The sequence below is a fragment of the Panulirus ornatus genome, chromosome 28 (assembly GCF_036320965.1).
Source record: "Panulirus ornatus isolate Po-2019 chromosome 28, ASM3632096v1, whole genome shotgun sequence".
NCBI classification, from domain to species: domain Eukaryota; kingdom Metazoa; phylum Arthropoda; class Malacostraca; order Decapoda; family Palinuridae; genus Panulirus; species Panulirus ornatus.
In genome coordinates this window covers 18,646,256-18,671,468 of record NC_092251.1, presented here as the reverse complement: position 1 = coordinate 18,671,468, position 25,213 = coordinate 18,646,256, and the positions used below count along the sequence as shown (strand labels likewise).

The window sequence follows — 25,213 nt, the reverse complement described above, 5'->3', positions numbered from 1 at the left end:
ATACATACATATACATTTCAATGTAACATACACAGACATATACATATAAACACACGTACATATTCATACTTTCTGCCTTCATCCATTCCCGTCACCACCCCGCCACACATGAAATAACCCGCCCTTGCAAGGCAGTGCTAGGAAAAGACAAAAACACCATATTCGTTCACACTCAGTCTCTAGCTGTCATGTGTAATGCACCGAAACTACAGTTCCCTTTCCACATCCAGGCCCCACAGAACTTTCCATGGTTTACCCCAGATGCTTCACTTGCCTTGGTTCAATCCAGTGACAGCATATCGACCCGGTATACCACATTGTTCCAATTCACTCTATTCCTTGCACATCTTTCACCCTCCTGTATGTTCAGGCCCCGATTGCTCAAAATCCTTTTCACTCCATCCTTCCACCTCCAATTTGGTCTCCCGCTTCTCCTCGTTCCCTCCACCTCTGACACATATATCCTCTTTGTCAACCTTTTCTCACTCATTCTCTCAATGTAACCAAACCAATTCAACACACTGTCTTCTGCTCCCTCAACCAAACTCTTGTTATTTCCACACCTCTCTCCTACCCTTTCATTACTTACTTAAGCAAACCACCTCACACCACTCATTATCCTCAAACACCTCATTTCCAACACATCCACCCTCCTCCGCACAACCCTATCTATAGCCCATGCCTCGCAACTATATAACATTGTTGGAACGACTATTCCTTCAAATTTATTTTTTATTTATTATGCTTTGTCGCTGTCTCCCGCGTTTGCGAGGTAGCGCAAGGAAACAGACGAAAGAAATGGCCCAACCCCCCCCCATACACATGTATATACATACGTCCACACACGCAAATATACATACCTACACAGCTTTCCATAGCTTACCCCAGACGCTTCACATGCCTTGATTCAATCCACTGACAGCACGTCAACCCCGGTATACCACATCGCTCCAATTCACTCTATTCCTTGCCCTCCTTTCACCCTCCTGCATGTTCAGGCCCCGATCACACAAAATCTTTTTCACTCCATCTTTCCACCTCCAATTTGGTCTCCCTCTTCTCCTTGTTCCCTCCACCTCCGACACATATATCCTCTTGGTCAATCTTTCCTCACTCATCCTCTCCATGTGCCCAAACCACTTCAAAACACCCTCTTCTGCTCTCTCAACCACGCTCTTTTTATTTCCACACATCTCTCTTACCCTTACGTTACTTACTCGATCAAACCACCTCACACCACACATTGTCCTCAAACATCTCATTTCCAGCACATCCATCCTCCTGCGCACAACTCTATCTATAGTCCACGCCTCGCAACCATACAACATTGTTGGAACCACTATTCCTTCAAACATACCCAATTTTGCTTTCCGAGATAATGTTCTCGACTTCCACACATTCTTCAAGGCCCCCAGAATTTTCGCCCCCTCCCCCACCCTATGATCCACTTCCGCTTCCATGGTTCCATCCGCTGACAGATCCACTCCCAGATATCTAAAACACTTCACTTCCTCCAGTTTTTCTCCATTCAAACTCACCTCCCAATTGACTTGACCCTCAACCCTACTGTACCTAATAACCTTGCTCTTATTCACATTTACTCTTAACTTTCTTCTTCCACACACTTTACCAAACTCAGTCATCAGCTTCTGCAGTTTCTCACATGAATCAGCCACCAGCGCTGTATCATCAGCGAACAACAACTGACTCACTTCCCAAGCTCTCTCATCCCCAACAGACTTCATACTTGCCCCTCTTTCCAAAACTCTTGCATTTACCTCCCTAACAACCCCATCCATAAACAAATTAAACAACCATGGAGACATCACACACCCCTGCCGCAAACCTACATTCACTGAGAACCAATCACTTTCCTCTCTTCCTACACGTACACATGCCTTACATCCTCGATAAAAACTTTTCACTGCTTCTAAAAACTTTCCTCCTTCAAATATACCCATTTTTGTCCTCTGAGATAAAGTTCTTGCCTTCCACACATTCTTCAACATTCCCAGAACGTTCGCCCCCCTGCGACTCACTTCTGTTTCCAAGGTTCCATCTGCTGCCAAGTCCACTCCCAGATATCTAAAACACTTCACTTCCTCCAGTTTTTCTCCATTCAAACTTACCTCCAAACTAACTTGTTCTTCAACCCTATTAAACCTAATAACCTTGCTCTTATTCCCATTTACTCTCAACCTTCTTCTTTCACACACTTTACCAATCTCAGTCACCAACTTCTGAAGTTTCTCACCCGAATCAGCACCCAGCGCTGTATCATCAGCGAACAACAACTGACTCCCTTCCTAAGCCCCCTCATCCACAAAAGACTGCATACTTGCCCCTCTCTCCAAAACTCTTACACTCACCTCCCTAACCACCCCATCCATAAACAAATTAAACAACCATGCCACAAATCGACATTCACTGGAAACCAATCACTTTCCTCTCTCCCTACTTGCACACATTCCTTACATCCTCGGTAAAAAATGTTCACTGCTTCTAGCAACTTACCTCCCACACCATATACTCTTAATACCTTCCATAAAGTATCACCACCAACCCTATCATATGCCTTTCAAAGTATTTCTCACGTACATTCTTCAAAGCAAACACATGATCCACACATCCTCTACCACCTCTGAAACCACACTGCTCTTCCCCAATTTGATGCTCCATACATGCCTTCACCCTCTCAATCAATACCCTCCCATATAGCTTCCCAGGAATACTCAACAAACTTACACCTCTGTAATCTGAACATTCATCTTTGTACAATGGCACTATGCATGCATTCCACAAATCCTAGGTCACTTCACCATGAACCATACATACAGTGAATATCCTTACCAACTAATCAACAACACAGTCACCCCATTTTTTTTATAAATTCGAATGCAATACCATCCAAACCCACTGCATTGCCAGCTTTCATCTTCTGCAAAGCTTTCACTACCTCTTCTCTGTTTACCAAACTATTCTCCCTGGCCCTCTCACTTCGCACAGCATCTCAACCAAAACATCCTATATCTGCCACTCTATCAAAAACATTGAACAAACCTTCAAAATACTAACTCCATCTCCTTCTCTCTTCACCACTACTTGTTATCACCTCTCCATTTGCCCCTTTCACTAATGTTCCCATTTGCTCTCTTGTCTTACACACTTTATTTACCCCCTACCAAAACATCTTTTTATTCTCCCTAAATCTAATGATACTCTCACCTATACTCTCATTTGCCCTCTTTTTCACCTCTTGCACCTTTCTCTTGACCTCCTACCACTTTCTTTTATATTTCTCCCAGTCATTAGTACTACTTCCCTGCATAAATCGTCCAAACGCCTCTCTCTTCTCTTTCACTAACAATCTTTCTTCTTCATCCCACCATTCATTACCCTTTTTAATCTGCCCACCTCCCACCTTTCTCATGCCACAAGCATCTTTTGTGCAAGCCATCACTGCTTCCCTAAATAAATCCCATTCCTCCCAACTCCCCTTACATCCTTTGCTCTCACCTTTTGCCATTCTTCATTCAATATCTCCTGGTGCTTCCTCACACAAGTCTCCTTTCCAAGCTTACGTACTCTCACCACTCTCTTCACTCCAACATTCTCTCTTCTCTGAAAACCTCTATAAATCTTCACCTTCACCTCCACTAGATAATGATCAGACATCCCTCCAGCTGCCCCTCTCAGCACATAAACATCCAAAAGTTTCTCTTTCACATGCCTATCAATCAACACATAATCCAATAAAGCTCTCTGGCCATCTCTCCTACTTACATACATATACTTATGTATATCTCTCTTTTGAAACCATGAATTCCCAATCACCAGTCCTTTTTAAGCACAAAAATCCACAATCTCTTCACCATATTACTCACCTTTGTATTCAAATCACCCATCACTATAACCCAGCTTCAAGCATCAAAGCGGCTAACATACTCACTCAGCTGCTCCCAAAACACTTGCCTCTCATGATCTTTCTTCTCATGACCAGGTGCATAGGCACCAATAATCACTCATCTTCTCTCCATCCACTTTCAGTTTTACCCATATTAATCTAGTTTACTTTCTTACGCTCTATCACATACTCCCACAACTTCTGCCTCAGGAGCAGTGCTACTCCTTCCTTTGTTCTTGTCCTCTTAGCAACCCCTGACTTTACTCCCAAGACATTCCCAAACCACTCTTCCCCTTTACCCTTAAGCTTTGTTTCACTCAAAGCCAAAACATCCAGGTTCCTTTCCTCAAACATACCACCTACCTCTCCTTTTTTCTCATCTTGGTTGCATCCACACATACTTAGATTCCTTCTTCTGTTTCCCCTTTTAGAAAGTTAAAATACAAGGAGGGGAGGGTTTCTAGCCCCCTGCTCCCGCCCCCTTTAGTCGACTTCTATGACACGCAAGGAATACGTGGGTAGTATTCTCTCTCCCCTATCCCTAAAATTTAATGATACTCTCTCACCCATACTCTGATTTGCCCTCTTTTTCACCTCTTGCACCTTTCTTTTGACCTCCTGCTGATTTCTTTTATACATCTTCAAGTCATTTGCACTACTTCCCTGCAAAAATCGTCCAAACATCTCTCTCTTCTCTTTCACAAACAACCTTACTTCTTCATGCCACCACTCACTACCCTTTCTAATCTGCCTACCTCCCACTTTTCTCATGCCACATGCATCTTTTGCTGAAGCCATCACAGCTTCCCTAAATACATCCCATTCCTCCCCCACTCCCCTTACGTCATTTGCTCTTAGCCTTTGCAATTCTGCACTAAATCTCTCCTGGTACTTCCTCACACAAGTCTCCTTTCCAAGGTCACTTACTCTCACCACTCTCTTCTCCTCAGCCAGTATATGTGTGCGAGCACGAGAGATGGTCAACGGGCATTATCAGATTACGTATCAACTGATAGGTGAGTAAATGAAAGGCTTCAGGATGTAAATGTGCTGAGAGGGGCATCTGATGGGATGTCTGATCACTATCTTGTGGAAGCAAAGGTAAAGATTTGTAAAGGTTCTCACAAAATAGGAGAGAATGTAGAGAAAAGTGTGGTGAGTAAGTAGGCTTGGAAAGGAGACTTGTGTGATGAAATACCAGGAAAGCAGAATAGTAAAATGTGAGAGCTAATGGAATGAGGGAAGTGGGTGAGGAATGGGATGTATTTAGGGAAACAGTGATGGCATGTGCAAGAGATGCATGTGGCATTCAGAAGGTGAAAGGTAGGCAGATTAGAAAGAGCAGATAGTGGTGAGATGAAGAAATATAGCTGTCAGTGAAAGGGAAAAGAGAAGCTTTTGGATAGTATTTACAAGGAAGGACTGCAAATGATTGGGATATACATAAGAGAAAGTGACATGAGGTCATGAAAAAGGTGCAAGGGTTGAAAAAGAGGGTAAATGAGTTGGAGTGTGAGAGCATCATTAAACTTCAAGGAGAATAAAAAGGTGATATGGAAGGAAATAATAATGTGTGAAAGACAAAAGAACAAATGAGGAAATAGGTGAAAGGGGCAAAAGAGAAAGTGACAACAGATAGTGATGGAAAGAGGAGATGGAGTGAATATTATAATGCATTGTTAAATGTGTTTGATGATAGGGTGGCAGATGTAGCATGTTTTGGTTGGGGTGGTGTGCAAAGTGAGTGAGTCAAAGAGAGTGGTTTGGTGAAGAGGTGGTGAAAGCCTTGCGAAAGATGAAATTCGGCAAGGTAATGGGATTGGATGGTATTGCAGTAGAATATATTAAGGGGTGACTGTGTTGTTGATTGGTTGGTAAAGATATTCATTTAATGTATGGATCATGGTGAAGTCCCTGAGGATTGGTGGAATGCATGTATGTGCCAATGTATAAAGGCAAAGGGGATAACGATGAGTGTTCAAACTACAGAGGCATAAGTTTGTTGAGTAATTGACTCAGAGGGTGAAAGAAAGCACAGAGCGTCAGACTGGGGAGGAGCAGTGTGGTTTCAGAAGAGGTAGAGGATGTGTGGATCAGGTGTTTACTTTGAAGATCGTACGTGAGAAATATTTAGAAAAACAGACTGATTTGTGTGTGGTATTTATGGACCTGGAGAAAGAATATGATAATGTTGATACAGATGATTTGTGGAAGGTCTTAAGAACATATGGTGTTGGAGGTAAGCTGCTAGAAGCAGTGAGAAGTATTTTATAAAGGGTGTAAGGCATGTGTATGAAAAGGAATAGAGGGAAGTAATTGGTTTTCAGTAAAGGTTCATCTGCGGCAGAGGTTGTTTAATTCATTTATGGATGGGGTTCTTAGGAAGGTACATGCAAGAGATTTGGAGAAAAAAGTATGGTCTGTTGGGGATGAGAGGGTCTTGCAATTGAGTCAATTGCTGTTCACCAATGATGCAGCACTGGTGGCTGATTCTAGTGAGAAACTGCAGAGGTTGGTGACTGAGTTTGGAAAAGTATGTGAAAGGAGAAAGTTGAGAGGGAATGTGAATAAATGCAAGGTTATTAGGTTCAGTAGGGTTGAGGGACAAGTTAATTGGGATGTTAGTTTGAATGGAGAAAAATTGGAGGAAGTGAAGTGCTTTAGATATCTGGGAATGGACTTAGCAGTGGATGGAACCATGGAAGCAGAAGTGAGTCACAGGGTGGGGGATGGGGCTAAGGTTCTGGGAGCAATGAAGAATGTGTGGAAGGAGAGAACATTATCTCGGAAAGCAAAAAGGGTATGTTTGAAGGAATAGTAGTTCCAACAATGTTATATGGTTGTGAGGTATGGGCGATAGATAGGGTTGTGCAGAGGAGGGTGGATGTGTTGGAAATGAAATGTTTGAGGACAATATGTGGTGTGAGGTGGTTTGATCAACTAAATAATGTAAAGGTAAGAGAGATGTGTGGAAATAAAAAGAGCATGGTGAGACAGCAGAAGTGGGTGTACTGAAATAGTTTGGACATATGGAGAGAGTGACGAAAGGTTGACAAAGAGGATATATGTGTCAGAGGTGGAGGGAACAAGGAGAAGCGGGAGACCAAATAGGAGGGGGAGGGATGGAGTGAAAAGGATTTTGAGCGATCGGGGCCTGAACATAAAGGAGGGTGAGAGGCATGCAAGGAATAGAGTGAATTGGAATGATGTGGTATACTGGAGTCGACGTGCTGTCAATAGATTGAACCAGGGCATGTGAAGCATCTGAGGTAAACCATGGAAAGATTTGTGGGGCCTAGATGTGGATAGGTAGCTGTGGCTTTGGTGCATTACACATGACAGATAGAGACTGTGAACGAATGTGGCCTTTTTGTCTGTATTCCTGGTGCTAACTCGATAAAGCAGGGGATAGCGATGCTGTTTTCTAGTGGGGCAGGGTAGCAATGGGAATGGATGAAGGTAAGCATGAATATGTACATTGTGTATGTATGTAATGTCTGCATATGTGTATGTATATGTATGTATATGTGCATATGTGATGTCACCTTTCTTCATCTGTTCCTGGTGTTACCTCACTAACACAAGGTAGCCCCATAAACAAATAGAAGCCACATTCACTCACATCCATACTCTAGTTGTCATGTGTAATACACAGAAACCACACCTCCCTATCCACAACCAGGCCAAACACATCTTTCAAGGTTTACGCATGCCCTAGTTTAATCCACTGGCAGCACATCGGCCCCTGTTTACATCATTCAAATTCACTCTATCCCATTCATGCCCTTCACACTCATGCACGTTTAAGCTCTGTAACTCAAAATCTTTTTCACTCCATCTTTCAATCTCCACTTTGGTCTCCTTATTCTCTCCAATTCTGACACATATATCCTCCGTGTCGACCTATCCTCACTCATTCTCTTCAAATGTCGAAACCATTTCATCACATACTCTACAACTCTCTCAATCACACTCTTTTTATCACCACACATCTCTCCTACCCTTTCATTACTTACTTGATCAAACCACATCACACCACATTTTGTCCTTAAACATCTCATTTCCAACACACCCACCCTCCTCAGCACACTCTTATCTATAGCCCCTGCTTCACACCCACAAAGTAACATTGGAAATACTATATCTTCAAACATACTCATTTTTGCCTTCCAAGATAATGGTCTCTCTTACACATTCTTTACTGCTCCCACAACCTTCGCTCCCTCATCCAACCTATTACTCACTTCTGCTTCCATGATTCCGTTTACTGCCATGTCCACTCCTAGGTATTTGAAATACTTCATTTCCTTAAATTTTTCTCCATTTACACATCCACTCCAGCTAAACTGTCCCTCACCCCTGCTTGTTTATCTATTCATTTTGCTTTGTCGCTGTCTCCCGCGTTAGCGAGGTAGCGCAAGGAAACAGACGAAAGGATGGCCCAGCCCAACCACATACACATGTATATACATACACGTCCACACATGCAAATATACATACCTATACATCTCAACGTATACATATATATACACATAGACATATACATATATACATAATTCATAGTCTGCCTTTATTCATTCCCATTGCCACCTCACCACACATGAAATAACAACCCCCTTCCCCCCCCTCATATGTGAGAGGTAGCGCTAGGACAAGACAACAAAGGCCACATTCATTCACACTCAGTCTCTAGCTGTCATGTAATAATGCACCAAAACCACAGCTCCCTTTCCACATCCAGGCCGCACACAACTTTCCATGGTTTACCCCAGATGCTTCACATGCCCTGGTTCAATCCATTGACAGCAGGTTGACCCCGGTATAACACACCGTTCCAATTCACTCTATTCCTTGCATGCCTTTCACCCTCCTGCATATTCAGGCCCCAATCACTCAAAATCTTTTTCACTCCATCTTTCCACCTCTAATTTGGTCTCTCACTTCTCCTCGTTCCCTCTACCTCTGACACATATATCATCTTGGTCAATCTTTCCTCACTCATTCTCTCCATTTCCTCACTCATTCTCTCCATGTGCCAAACCATTTCAAAACACCCTCTTCTGCTCTCAACCACACTTTTTTTTTTTACCACACATCTCTCTTACCCTATTATTACTTACTTGATCAAACCACCTCACACCACATGTTGTCCTCAAACACCTCATTTCCAGCACATCAACCCTCCTCTGCACAACTCTATCCATAGCCCAGGCCTCGCAACCATATAACATTGTTGGAACCACTATTCCTTCAAACATACCCATCTTTGCTTTTCGAAATAATGTTCTCGACTTCCACACATTCTTCAATGTTCCCAGAATTTTCGCCCCCTCCCCCACCCTATGATTCACTTCTGCTTCCATGGTTCCATCCGCTGCCAAATCCACTCCCAGATATCTAAAACACTTCACTTCCTCCAGTTTTTCTCCATTCAAACTTACCTCCCAATTGACTTGACCCTCAACCCTACTGTACCTAATAACCTTGCTCTTATTCACATTCACTCTCAGCTTTCTTCTTTCACACACTTTACCAAACTCAGTCACCAGCTTCTGCAGTTTCTCACATGAATCAACCACCAGCGCTGTATCATCAGCGAACCTCTCATCCACAAAAGACTGCATACTTGCCCCTCTTTCCAAAACTGTTGCATTCACCTCCCTAACAACCCCATCCATAAACAAATTAAACAACCATGGACACATCACACACCCCTGCCGCAAACCTACATTCACTGAGAACCAATCACTTTCCTCTCTTCCTACATGTACACATGCCTTACATCCTCGATAAAAACTTTTCACTGCTTCTAACAACTTGTCTCCTACACCATATATTCTTAATACCTTCCATAGAGCATTTCTATCAACTCTATCATATGCCTTCTCCAGATCCATAAATGCTACATACAAATCATTTGCTTTTCTAAGTATTTTTCACATACATTCTTCAAAGCAAACACCTGATCCACATATCCTCTACCACTTCTGAAACCACACTGCTCTTCCCCAATCTGATGCTCTGTACATGCCTTCACCCTCTCAATCAATACCCTCCCATACAATTTACCAGCAATACTCAACAAACTTATATCTCTGTAATTTGAGCACTCACTCTTATCCCCTTTGCCTTTGTACAATGGCACTATGCAAGCATTCCGCCAATCCTCAGGCACCTCACCATGAGTCATACATACATTAAATAACCTTACCAACCAGTCAACAATACAGTCACCCCCTTTTTTAATAAATTCCATTGAAATACCATCCAAACATGCTGCCTTGCCGGCTTTCATCTTCCGCAAAGCTTTTACTGCCTCTTCTCTGTTTACCAAATCATTTTCCCTAACCCTCTCACCATGCACACCACCTTGACCAAATCATCCTATATCTGCCACTCTATGATCAAACACATTCAACAAACTTTCAAAATACTCACTCCATCTCCTTCTCATATCACCACTACTTGTTATCACCTCCCCATCAGCCCCCTTCACTGAAGTTCCCATTTGTTCACTCATCTTACGCACTTTATTTACCTCCTTCCAAAACATCTTTTTATCCTCCCTAAAATTCAATGATACTCTCTCCCCCCAACTTTCATTTGCCCTCTTTTTCACCTCTTGCACCTTTCTCTTGACCTCCTGCCTCTTTCTTTTATACATCTCCCACTCATTTGCGTTATTTCCCTGCAAAAATCGTCCAAATGCCTCTCTCTTCTCTTTCACTAATAATCTTACTTCTTCATCCCACCACTCACTACCCTTTCTAATCTGCCCACCTTCCACGCTTCTCATGCCACAAGCCCTGCTAAACCTAATGATCTTGCTTTTATTCACATTTACTCTCAACTTCCTCCTTTAACACACCCTTCTAAACTCACAGTCACTAACTTTTGCAGCTTCTCACGCAAATCTGCCACCAGTACTTTATCAACAGCAAAAAAACAAGTGACTTACTTTCTCATCCTCTCGCTTTACCTCCCTCACCACTCCATCCATATACAAATTGAAAATCCATAGCGACATCACAAACACATGCCACTAACTAACCTACACTTGGAACACTTCACTCTCCTTTCCTCCTACTCACAAATATGCCTTACCCCCATTGATAAAAACTTCTCAATGCTTCTAGCAGCTTTTCTCCTACAACATATATTCTTAAGACCTTCCACATGATATTTCCATTATCCCTTTCATATGCTTTCTCCAGATCTACAAATGTTGCACAGAAATCCATTTGTTTCTCTAGGTACTTCTCACACCAATTTTTGATAGCAAACACCTGATTCACATTTCCTTTACTATTTCTGAAATCACACTACTCCTCACCAATGTGATGCTCTATACATGCCCTCACTCTCAATCACAACTCTCCCATACAAATAACCAGTACATTTATCCTTAAAACTCTGTAGTTTTAACACTCAGCTTTATCCTCCTTGCCATTGAACATTGGCACTAAACATGCATTCTGTCAATCCTCAGGCATCCACCATGATCCATACATACAATGATAATCTTAAGTATTGAAATCAACAAAACAATCACCCTGTTTATTATTTCAAAAGCAATACCATCCACTCCAACTGCCTTGCAACATTTTATCTAACGTGAGGCTTTCACCACCTCATCTCTCTTCACCAAACCATTTTCCATGAATCTCTCACTTTGCAGACCAACCCAACTCAAACACCTTACATCTGCCATCTTATCGTTAAACATACTCAAAAGTCCTTCAAAATACTCACTCTGTCTCCTCCTCACTTCATTACAATCAGTTACCACTTCCCCTTTTGACCCCTTCACTGAATCTCCTATATGAGTTCTTGCTTTTTGCATATTATCAACCTCCATCTAAACATCTTATTCTTCCTAAAGTTTACTGGCACTCACTCACTCCAACTTTCATATGCCATCTTTTTCAACCTGTGCATCTTCCTCTTGACTTACTATTGCTAACTGTGTAAAATGCTTTCACAATGCGAAGAAAGACAATATCCATTCTATTTCTTTACATCAGAGTTTCATATATGCTGATGTGGTGCATTAACAGCTGCATCTATATACTCCTGCTGTAACAAATCCACGTTACCGTACATTAATGAGGATGTTATTGATTATCTCGTGACATTTCTTTACCACTCTCATAGTCTTTTACCATATGTAGTCAAACTTACAGGTCTACATACCACTCTCATAGTCTTTTACCATATGTAGTCAAACTCACAGGTCTACAATGTTTTGGGAGAAAATTTAGATTCTCCTGACATACTGATGACCCTTTTCATTCTGTGAACTTCAACTGTACTTCTGTCATCTAGGATTTGTCTCATTATTAGCACTAACAATTTTGCTTTCACCTCCTTTGTCATCTTTGGGAAGACTGTTGGAATTCCTTCTAGTCCTGGTACTAAGTTTTCTGGTGTTACTAGACTAAACTTGGTTATGGTTACTTGGAAAGTAAAAAGTCATTGATGATTTTACACAGGTGAGGAAAATAAGTACTGTACAATCTCATCAAGGAATGTCTCGCTCTAAGTAAGTTCATCAATTTCCTGTTTCTGAGTGTAACACTAACACAGCCTTGAACCTTCAGGAGCTCCTGACAGGCATTCTGGTGTTATAAACAATAATATAAGCCGTAACCATCATACATATTCTGAATCATTTTCATATTATTCTCCTACCCTGAATTGTCTTATATCTGATCTCTTGCTTTGGTTTGTTCACTTTTGAGTAAAATAATTCTGGATACTTTTCCATGTCACCGAGAGTTTTTCATCTGTTCTTTGATCTTTACTTTGTGGAGGGTATAGTACGGAGGAGATGGAAGAATGGAATACAGGAAGCTTTGGGGTATTGGAGCTGGAACATTAAGGAAGACATGTGGCATGCATTGGAAAGAAGAATTTAGAGCAATGTGGCATATGGACTTGCCGTTGATGGGATGAACAGGAATTTGGAGGGGTCAAGATAAACTAAGGGGCAGCTTGTGGGTGTTTACTGTGGATGGCAGACCTTGGTTACCAAACATTTAACACAATACCTAGATATTGGATGAGTGTAAATGAAGCTGTTGTCTGTCCATCCTTGATTGCTACTTTGCAATGCCGAAAAAGGCAATTAGGGATAAGAAAAATAAATATGTACAGAAAGTCACAAGAAAACACTCAGAATGAATAGGTCAAACACAAAAAATGGGTACAACCACACTTCTACCTTTGGAAAGCATTGTATCTTAACATTTGGAAACACCAATGGAGATGATCTTGGCTCCCCTCATGAAACAGAACTTGGAGTGCAGGAGTTCATACCTTACAGTGTAACCCTAAATTCTGACTGGTACTTTTAATATACAACAGCTTGTTACTAAGGCTAGCTTGAGTGATTTTTCTTTGATGAATTCAACGGTCAGTTACTGATATAATGGCATAACCACAATCTTCAAGCAGTTTGGTTTTCAAATGATCTTAGTTTAAACATAAATGTGATAAATCATAATAGCATATCTTTGCAGCTAATTGTTAAGAACAGAAAAACTAAAATAAAGAACAATTACCTGCACCCTTGTTGACTTAGACAGAGATGCTTCAGGTAGCAGAAGTGGTTCTGCATGATGATGAACAGCAACTGGTAGTCTAGTTGAAGTAGCTGCAGGAACTGCTGGTGGTGAGGGAGCACGTGGTGGAGGTGGAGCAGAAGATCGGTCATACAATGGTGGACGACCACGTTTTCGTTTAACCATAACAGGCTGTGCATCATCTTGCTTACGTTTATTTGATAAACAAGCAACTTGACTATCCACTTGCCTTTCTGAGTTATTACCAATCGTCCTATGAAAACAAGAATAAAAACTCAAAATGTATTAACAATCAGTACCTACATCCTGTAAATTGCTTCTACGTTTTGAAGGATGTATATCCAATTCCTACCTTAAACTAGTGTTTATAAAGTTTTTTACTTTCCTTGCTTTCCTTTTTACTTTCTATTAAATTTTAGGGAGAATAAAAAGATGTTCTGGAAGGAGGTAAATAAAGTGCGTAAGACAAGGGAGCAAATGGGAACTTCAGTGAAGGGCGCAAATGGGGAGGTGATAACAAGTAGTGGTGATGTGAGAAGGAGATGGAGTGAGTATTTTGAAGGTTTGTTGAATGTGTTTGATGATAGAGTGGCAGATATAGGGTGTTTTGGTCAAGATGGTGTGCAAAGTGCGAGGGTTAGGGAAAATGATTTGGTAAACAGAGAAGAGGTAGTAAAAGCTTTGCGGAAGATGAAAGCCGGCAAGGCAGCAGGTTTGGATGGTATTGCAGTGGAATTTATTAAAAAAGGGGGTGACTGTATTGTTGACTGGTTGGTAAGGTTATTTAATGTATGTATGACTCATGGTGAGGTGCCTGAGGATTGGCGGAATGTGTGCATAGTGCCGTTGTACAAAGGCAAAGGGGATAAGAGTGAGTGCTCAAATTACAGAGGTATAAGTTTGTTGAGTATTCCTGGCAAATTATATGGGAGGGTATTGATTGAGAGGGTGAAGGTATGTACAGAGCATCAGATTGGGGAAGAGCAGTGTGGTTTCAGAAGTGGTAGAGGATGTGTGGATCAGGTGTTTGCTTTGAAAAATGTATGTGAGAAATACTTAGAAAAGCAAATGGATTTGTATGTAGCATTTATGGATCTGGAGAAGGCTTATGATAGAGTTGATAGAGATGCTCTGTGGAAGGTTTTTTTTTTTTTTTTTTTTTGCCGCTGTCTCCCGCGTTTGCGAGGTAGCGCAAGGAAACAGACGAAAGAAATGGCCCAACCCACCCCCATACACATGTATATACATACGTCCACACACGCAAAATATACATACCTACACAGCTTTCCATGGTTTACCCCAGAAGCTTCACATGCCCCGATTCAATCCACTGACAGCACGTCAACCCCGGTATACCACATCGCTCCAATTCACTCTATACCTTGCCCTCCTTTCACCCTCCTGCATGTTCAGGCTCCGATCACACAAAATCTTTTTCACTCCATATTTCCACCTCCAATTTGGTCTCCCTCTTCTCCTCGTTCCCTCCACCTCCGACACATATATCCTCTTGGTCAATCTTTCCTCACTCATTCTCTCCATGTGCCCAAACCATTTCAAAACACCCTCTTCTGCTCTCTCAACCACGCTCTTTTTATTTCCACACATCTCTCTTACCCTTACGTTACTTACTCGATCAAACCACCTCACACCACACATTGTCCTCAAACATCTCATTTCCAGCACATCCATCCTCCTGCGCACAACTCTATCCATAGCCCACGCCTCGCAACCATACAACATTGTTGGAACCACTATTCCTTCAAACATACTCATTTTTGCTTTCCAAGATAATGTTCTCGACTTCCACACATTCTTCAAGGCTCCCAGAATTTTCGCCCCCTCCCCCACCCTATGATCCACTTCCGCTTCCATGGTTCCATCCGCTGCCAGATCCACTCCCAGATATCTAAAACACTTCACTTCCTCCAGTTTTTCTCCATTCAAACTCACCTCCCAATTTACTTGACCCTCAACCCTACTGTACCTAATAACCTTGCTCTTATTCACATTTACTCTTAACTTTCTTCTTTCACACACTTTACCAAACTCAGTCACCAGCTTCTGCAGTTTCTCACATGAATCAGCCATCAGCGCTGTATCATCAGCGAACAACAACTGACTCACTTCCCAAGCTCTCTCATCCCCAACAGACTTCATACTTGCCCCTCTTTCCAAAACTCTTGCATTCACCTGTGGAAGGTATTAAGAATATATGGTGTGGGAGGAAAGTTGTTAGAAGCAGTGAAAAGTTTTTATCGAGGATGTAAGGCATGTGTACGTGTAGGAAGAGAGGAAAGTGATTGGTTCTCAGTGAATGTAGGTTTGCGGCAGGGGTGTGTGATGTCTCCATGGTTGTTTAATTTGTTTATGGATGGGGTTGTTAGGGAGGTAAATGCAAGAGTCCTGGAAAGAGGGGCAAGTATGAAGTCTGTTGGGGATGAGAGAGCTTGGGAAGTGAGTCAGTTGTTGTTCGCTGATGATACAGCGCTGGTGGCTGATTCATGTGAGAAACTGCAGAAGCTGGTGACTGAGTTTGGTAAAGTGTGTGAAAGAAGAAAGTTAAGAGTAAATGTGAATAAGAGCAAGGTTATTAGGTACAGTAGGGTTGAGGGTCAAGTAAATTGGGAGGTGAGTTTGAATGGAGAAAAACTGGAGGAAGTGAAGTGTTTTAGATATCTAGGAGTGGATCTGGCAGCGGATGGAACCATGGAAGCGGAAGTGGATCATAGGGTGGGGGAGGGGGCGAAAATTCTGGGAGCCTTGAAGAATGTGTGGAAGTCGAGAACATTATCTCGGAAAGCAAAAATGGGTATGTTTGAAGGAATAGTGGTTCCAACAATGTTGTATGGTTGCGAGGCGTGGACTATGGACAGAGTTGTGCGCAGGAGGATGGATGTGCTGGAAATGAGATGTTTGAGGACAATGTGTGGTGTGAGGTGGTTTGATCGAGTAAGTAACGTAAGGGTAAGAGAGATGTGTGGAAATAAAAAGAGCGTGGTTGAGAGAGCAGAAGAGGGTGTTTTGAAATGGTTTGGTCACATGGAGAGAATGAGTGAGGAAAGATTGACCAAGAGGATATATGTGTCGGAGGTGGAGGGAACGAGGAGAAGAGGGAGACCAAATTGGAGGTGGAAAGATGGAGTGAAAAAGATTTTGTGTGATCGGGGCCTGAACATGCAGGAGGGTGAAAGGAGGGCAAGGAATAGAGTGAATTGGAGCGATGTGGTATACCGGGGTCGACGTGCTGTCAGTGGATTGAATCAAGGCATGTGAAGCGTCTGGGGTAAACCATGGAAAGCTGTGTAGGTATGTATATTTGCGTGTGTGTGGACGTATGTATATACATGTGTATGGGGTGGGTTGGGCCATTTCTTTCGTCTGTTTCCTTGCGCTACCTCACAAACACGGGAGACAGCGACAAAGCAAAAAAAAAGAAAAAAAAAAAAACTTTCCTTGCACCTATCAAAGAGATACCCCTCCAATTTCATCCATTACCCTCATCAACAATCTTCCTCTACTCTTAAAACAATTCATAAAACTTTACTCTCCTTGCACCTATCAAAGAGATACCCCTCCACTTTCATCCATTACCCGCATCAATAATCTTCCTCTACTCTTAAAACAATTCATATCTCAGGAATAATTCTATTTGTTATTTATTCACTTACAATACTGACACTCCCAAAATTCTAGCCTTGAATAATTTTCAACCAAATATTCTTTTTTATATATCCCTTGAGCTTCCTCACAGGACATTAGCAAATTCATTACACTTGCATTATTTCAAGTGGCCTCTAGTGGGTCCTTGTGCATAATGAGGGTGCCAGGGATTTGTATACCTTCATGGATCAAACCTTTGCAAAAAACATGACAGTATTCCCCCAATCTCCTTTGGTTAGGGTGCAGCCTCAGTCCATCCTCAATCCTTTGGATCTAAGATCTACTACCCCACTCATTACAGTTTTTCTTTCATGGGCAGTAATTTCCAGCCATCAAACCCCACCTACTACTACCAAATTACTTAAAACCCAGCTGAGACACAAATATACACATGCCCTACGAAATAACAGCACATTACAAGTACACAATACTCAATGAAATGCATCTTTTGTCACATATGGACCAACCCATGCTGAACTGCCCTCGCCTCTCACAAACATTATAGCAGAAATTGGACCTATGGATGCTTCCCCTAAACTTAACAAACTCCCACTCCACCTATCCAACCCCCACCCCTCCCCCAAATCCACCAAACAAACCCCTTTCTAATGGCAAAACACGCCATTCAAATCCCATCACATACACTCATGATTAACAGTCACCCACTAAATTTGTACATAACAAATATTCAGAAGACATACTAAACAGAGGTGATATAAAGTACAAACTCCAAGAACTAATTCCCTTCATGAGAGAGAGAGAGAGAGAGAGAGAGAGAGAGAGAGAGAGAGAGAGAGAGAGAGAGAGAGAGAGAGAGAGAGAGACAGAGAGAGAGAGAGACAGAGAGAAGAGAGAGAGAGAGAGAGAGAGAGAGAGAGAGAGAGAGAGAGAGAGAGAGAGAGAGAGAGAGAGAGAGAGAGAGGAGCGAGAGAAATATTACATAGATCCAAGGTCCATGCATGGTGGTCTGGACTTAATGCTAAAAATGAAAAAAAAAAATAAGATTAAAACTTTGTAAGCCGTAGAAGAAAAGGATAGCAAAGCAGATGCTCTCTACCCACATCACACCATACACCAGAAGAAAAACTGGTAAAAAAAACACCTAGTGGGATCAATAAAACAGAGGAAAATATTTTTTAGGAAAGTTGTAAAACAGAATGGATATGAATATGTCATGCATCCTTTCACTTTTTGTTATAAAGACAAAGATAAGGATAAACTAGAACTCTAGCCTCTTGACTTAACATGCCTACATAATTCTAATACAATAATTCTTATTTACTCTCTCAAAGCAGGTGACATGGGTTAACATGGCATGGCCAGGGAAAGATCAGTGGTTGAAAAGGTAGCATGATATACCACTGTGTTATGATGACTGATTAAATGAATTTTTCAATATCAGAGAGTGACAAGTGATGAAATCTAGTTTTGAAGATATTAAGGATGTCATTGGGAAAGAAATATTCTGTACAGTCTTGATTAATTTGGTGACCTCTAAGTTTTGATCCATTTCCTCTCATCAGTAATGCTGGTGCTATTGCAAAGTTACATACTGATGTTGAATCCATTAAGTAAATTGAAACATCTTAATAATTTGCCCCGGAGGAGCCTCTTGCTTTAATTCTTGCAGTCTCTCCTCATATGGTTTGTTATGCGAGGAAGGAATCAATATAATTGCTCTTTGCTGCACTGCTTCCAACTTAAGAATATCCATATTTTAAGTGGGGGCCCAAAACTGTACTGCATATTCAAGGTGTGGTCTAACTAGACTCAGTTTGGCTATTTTGGCAACTTCACTACAATCCTGCAAGAATTTGAAGTTACTGAAGACAATAACCCCTATATCCCTCACATTTGGAGTATTCTTTATCTTGTGGCCCATCAGTTCATAATATAATTTTTTGTCTTGGTTTCCTACTTGTAACATATGACACATACTGATGTTAAATGGCATTTGTCATTTACTAGACCATTCAGCAATTCTATCAAGATTCTCTTGTGATCTTAGCCTATCTTCATCAATTGATATGGCACTGCCAATGTTTGTGCCATTTACAAATTTGGACACTAGGTTATTTAGCCCTACATCAATATCATTACCATGAATGATAAAAAAGTATAGGCCAAAGTACTAATCCCTGGGGGCTTTCACCAGTAACAGGTGACCATGGTGATGATTCCCCATTCATCAAGACTTTCTGCTTCCTATCATGTAACCAGGCTTCTATCCGATTTCCTATGCAATCTGGGTTCTCAACGCCAAGACATCGTGCATTAATCTAGCAGGGGAGACTTTGATCAATGCTTTCTGGAAGCCCAGAAATATCATAGCTATTGCTTTTTTCTTGACATAGATATTGAATAATTCATGAAAAAATTCAAGGTCTGATGGGCATGATCTGCATCTTCTAAAACGATGTTGTATATTATTCATCAGGCTACATTGTTCCAGATATGCTAAGATTTTACCTATGATAATCAACTCAAAAAGTTTACAAATAACTGATGAGAGGCTAATAGGATGGTAATTACCATGCAACTCACAGTTTCTATTTTTGTATAACAGATTGAATCTGCCAGTCTCCAGACCTGTGGGACTACTCCATTACCGGATAGATTCACTGAAAAATGGGTTAATGGACCGGCAATTCTGAGTCTGATGTTCTTAATCATTCAAGGACAGAGACGATCAGGAACTGGGCTTTTATTAGTCTTCAGCTTATCTATCTGTGTTAGTATTCCTCTAAATGTGATGGTAAACTTCTGTTTTGAGCAGTTGCTCTGTTTATAAAAGGGACTGATTTGTCCTTGTATGGAGTCCTGCTCTCACATTTGGGGTGTTTTTGGCTCTGTATCCTTACCTGACAGAGTCAAAAGCCATCTGACTTATAAACTGTCCCAGGCTAACTTCCAAACTTGACCGCCTTGCTCTATGCTGCAATATTGGTTCACTTTCCCTCTACTATAGGCATTCCTTTGGTTTTTGCTCCTGGAAGCTGGCTACTTGTGTGCTCCCAACACTAGCTAGCCTAAGTAATACTTAGCAAGCTGCTACATCATATAATTATTGTGAGGCCACTGGCAATTCAAGGGTGAACTGTTTTGATATCTGTTTCTTTTCCTACATGTTGAGGCTTTGGAACTCTCTACCTTCTCATTTTTTTTTTTTTTTTTTTTTTTTTATACTTTGTCGCTGTCTCCCGCGTTTGCGAGGTAGCGCAAGGAAACAGACGAAAGAAATGGCCCAACCCCCCCCATACACATGTACATACACACGTCCACACACGCAAATATACATACCTACACAGCTTTCCATGGTTTACCCCAGACGCTTCACATGCCTTGATTCAATCCACTGACAGCACGTCAACCCCTGTATACCACATCGCTCCAATTCACTCTATTCCTTGCCCTCCTTTCACCCTCCTGCATGTTCAGGCCCCGATCACACAAAATCCTTTTCACTCCATCTTTCCACCTCCAATTTGGTCTCCCTCTTCTCCTCGTTCCCTCCACCTCCGACACATATATCCTCTTGGTCAATCTTTCCTCACTCATTCTCTCCATGTGCCCAAACCATTTCAAAACACCCTCTTCTGCTCTCTCAACCACGCTCTTTTTATTTCCACACATCTCTCTTACCCTTACGTTACTTACTCGATCAAACCACCTCACACCACACATTGTCCTCAAACATCTCATTTCCAGCACATCCATCCTCCTGCGCACAACTCTATCCATAGCCCACGCCTCGCAACCATACAACATTGTTGGAACTACTATTCCTTCAAACATACCCATTTTTGCTTTCCGGGATAATGTTCTCGACTTCCACACATTTTTCAAGGCTCCCAAAATTTTCGCCCCCTCCCCCACCCTATGATCCACTTCCGCTTCCATGGTTCCATCCGCTGACAGATCCACTCACAGATATCTAAAACACTTCACTTCCTCCAGCCTCTCACCATTCAAACTCACCTCCCAATTGACTTGACCCTCAACCCTACTGTACCTAATAACCTTGCTCTTATTGACATTTACTCTTAACTTTCTTCTTCCACACACTTTACCAAACTCCGTCACCAGCTTCTGCAGTTTCTCACATGAATCCGCCACCAGCGCTGTATCATCAGCGAACAACAACTGACTCACTTCCCAAGCTCTCTCATCCCCAACAGACTTCATACTTGCCCCTCTTTCCAAAACTCTTGCATTTACCTCCCTAACAACCCCATCCATAAACAAATTAAACAACCAAGGAGACATCACACACCCCTGCCGCAAACCTACATTCACTGAGAACCAATCACTTTCCTCTCTTCCTACACATACACATGCCTTACATCCTCGATAAAAACTTTTCACTGCTTCTAACAACTTGCCTCCCACACCATATATTCTTAATACCTTCCACAGAGCATCTCTATCAACTCTATCATATGCCTTCTCCAGATCCATAAATGCTACATACAAATCCATTTGCTTTTCCAAGTATTTCTCACATACATTCTTGAAAGCAAACACCTGATCCACACATCCTCTACCACTTCTGAAACCACACTGCTCTTCCCCAATCTGATGCTCTGTACATGCCTTCACCCTCTCAATCAATACCCTCCCATATAATTTACCAGGAATACTCAACAAACTTATACCTCTGTAATTTGAGCACTCACTCTTATCCCCTTTGCCTTTGTACAATGGCACTATGCAAGCATTCCGCCAATCCTCAGGCACCTCACCATGAGTCATACATACATTAAATAACCTTACCAACCAGTCAACAATACAGTCACCCCCTTTTTTAATAAATTCCACTGCAATACCATCCAAACCTGCTGCCTTGCCGGCTTTCATCTTCCGCAAAGCTTTTACTACCTCTTCTCTGTTTACCAAATCATTTTCCCTAACCCTCTCACTTTGCACACCACCTCGACCCAAACACCCTATATCTGCCACTCTGTCATCAGACACATTCAACAAACCTTCAAAATACTCATTCCATCTCCTTCTCACATCACCACTACTTGTTATCACCTCCCCATTTACGCCCTTCTCATGTCTTTCCCAATAACTATGACTCGACACTTTAAAAAAAATAACTTTTGCGTCCTTCAAAACTCGTAAATATTTTCCCTTGTCTTTTCTTTTTCTGTTTCATAATTCCCTATTTTTCAATTAAGGCTGGCCTTGATGTGGACCTTTGTCTGTGACTGAAGCCTAAAAAAAAATTTTGTATCATGTGAAAGCTAATAACCACTGTCTCAAAATTCATGTCACTGTTTTTTAGCATAAAACCAGAGATAATAAAACTTGTTCAGAGTTGTTCCCTTGCTTTTATTGGCCACAATGGATTCCCCATTTTCTTTTACTAAGGGTCGTATTCCACTCCTTATACAGATGCTCCTCAACTTACAATGAGGTTATGTTCCGATAAAGCCATAGTAAGTTGAAAATATCGTAAGTCAAAAATATGTTTAATACATCTAATACTGTACATCTAACCTATCAAACATCACAGCTTAGCCTACCCTACCTTAAACATTCTTAGAACACTTACATTAGCCTACAGTAGGGCAAAATCATCTAACACAAAGCCTATAATAAAGTGTTTCTTTGTTGTGAACTTTCCTGGTATAACTTCGGGAATAACTTCATGCAGGCCAATAATCTTTAATTTCATCTTAAGAGTAATTGCCTTCATCTTCTCACCTCCGGCAGGAAAAATAGATGCGTGTTTTGTAAAATGGGATGCAAAAACACAAAACACAAAATAAAAAAAATGCTGGTAACACAATACACTGTAGAGTAACAGTTGTTTACACTAGTGACTGCACGGATGACTGGAAGCCATGGCTCGCTGAGAGAGTATTATATCACATAACGCTAGCCTGGGAAAAGATCAAAATTCAAAATACAGTTTCTATTGAATGCGTATCATTATCGCACCATAGTAAACTTGAAAAATCGTAAGTCAATCCATCATAAGTTGGGGAGCATCTGTATGCTTCTCATTACAGATATATCTATAAAACCTTTTAGGATCTCTATCATTATCTTTTGCAACACTGTATTCTCTCTTGGCTTCTTTGAAAAAAAACTTTCACTTGTCTTTTGATTGTGCTACATTGTGCTGTATTATATGCATTGCAATATTTGGATCACTGTCTAGTTTCTTAAGTTTATAGAGTTTGTTGGTATTATTGTTTCTGTTGGTCATGGAAATGAATGTAACATGGTGATTGATAAACTGCTTAAGACTGGCCTATAATTCCTCTGGGCATGACCCAAGGGTGAGAGACTCTTTAACGCATAGCATAGCTCATTAAAATCTGCCCTTTTTTAAAGTTCAGGGTAATAGTACCAGTTTTAAAGGAGTTGGTTTTGATATCTATGTCGAATAAGGAGTTGGTTTTGACATCTATGTCAAATCCAAACACATTATGGTCACAACCGCCTAAATTTTCTCCAACATGGGTATTAGGTTCCAAGAACTCTTGCAATGCAAGTATATCAGCTTTCCCCATCAGCTCAGTGAAGTAGTGGTAGAGAAAATTGTCTTCAACAAAGTTGGTAAGTCTAGCAGATTCACTCTCTTCACCTGAGATAGTTTACAAGTTGATTTCTGGAAGATTAAAATCCCTAAGAATGATCAAGTCTATATCCTGTTTTGCTCATTGCAAACCCTCACACATGACCATGTCAATATCTGCTGGCTGACTAGGGCATCTGTAAGTGACATATATGTAAAGTTTGGAAGGTTCTCTGCAAATCTGAACACACAATTGTTCAACAGCAGTAGATGTTGCAGTAAGATTTTACATAAGTGCAGTTCTGCCTCCTCAACACAAATCTACAAGCTCTTCACCATTTCCATTTACAACACTGAACACTCCATGTACACCAATTATTCCATCAACTGCCACATTACTCACCTTTGCATTCAAATCACCCATTATTATAACCCAGTCTCGTGCATCAAAACTACAAACTGTTACTAACATGTGTGTGCGTCTGCCCACATGTTTGTGTATATAACGTGTGTGTTTCCTTGTGTATGGTGGTGTAATGTGTATGGTGGTGTAATCCTGTTTTGAAGCCAGATGGCGACCTGTCCTTGAGCACCCGAACCCTTATCAGAGGCATGAGATTAAGTTGTTAGTGAGCATACAAGACATGTCATCGCTGCTGTCTGCTGTCATAAACAAGAGGACAAAGGAGGTTGATCTACACAGAATGTGCGACGGACCAATCAGAATTGGATCTTAGTCCCATAGCCAATCAAGGGTAGCGTTGTAGCAGCAGGGCGGACGCTCGTCTTTACTTGTAATAAGTACCCCTGACACCTGCTGAGACTCAATTTCTCTTTCTCTAGCCTAGCAAGGTAAGTGGTGTCCACCCTGCTGTAAGCCTGTTACCCGAGTGAAGTGCGCGATACAGACCCTACATTGTTTTGCCTCTGTCATAATTGAGTATCATAGAATTGTAACTTGTTATAGAAGGGTCTAAGTGTAATCTTACCTGGAGTGTTAAACTCATGTTCAATGTTAAATTCAAGTTCAATGTTAAACCCATGTTCAGTGTTAATGTAAACGAGTTGTGCCTTTAATGTGTTTTTGTACACTTTAATTCTGGTGTTTGATTCAATCCTGTGACTTTCAGATAAGTGTTATCCGGTGTTGTGAAACATAACAAATTTAACGTCCTTGCAAGATAAGGATCAGTATAGTATTTGTAACATATATACGTTATTGGCAGCCTTGCGACCTCACTCAGCTGCTCCCGAAACACTTGCCTTTCATGATCTTTCTTCTCATGCCCAGGTACACAGGCACCAATGATCACCCATCTCTCTCCGTCCACTTTCAGTTTTACCCACATCAATCTAGAGTTTACTTTCTTACACTCTATCACATACTCCCACCACTCCTGTTTCAGGAGTAGTGCTACTCCTTCCCTTGCTCTTGTCCCCTCACTGACCCCTGACTTTACTCCCAAGACATTCCCAAACCACTCTTCCCCTTTACCCTTGAGCTTCATTTCACTCAGAGCCAAAACATCC

The 25,213-nt window shown here is 41.4% G+C and overlaps 1 protein-coding gene across 2 annotated transcripts in view; it reads right to left on the bottom strand.

Moving 5' to 3' along the window:
• The window catches only part of Hira (histone cell cycle regulator-like protein), a 539,085-nt gene that overhangs the window by 186,084 nt on the left and 327,788 nt on the right, over nucleotides 1–25,213 (bottom strand). For both annotated transcript variants that reach the window (XM_071678795.1, XM_071678796.1), the window contains exon 12: nucleotides 13,468–13,741. In XM_071678795.1, the coding sequence (XP_071534896.1) occupies nucleotides 13,468–13,741 (274 nt within the window). The remainder of the gene's footprint in view (nucleotides 1–13,467; nucleotides 13,742–25,213) is intronic.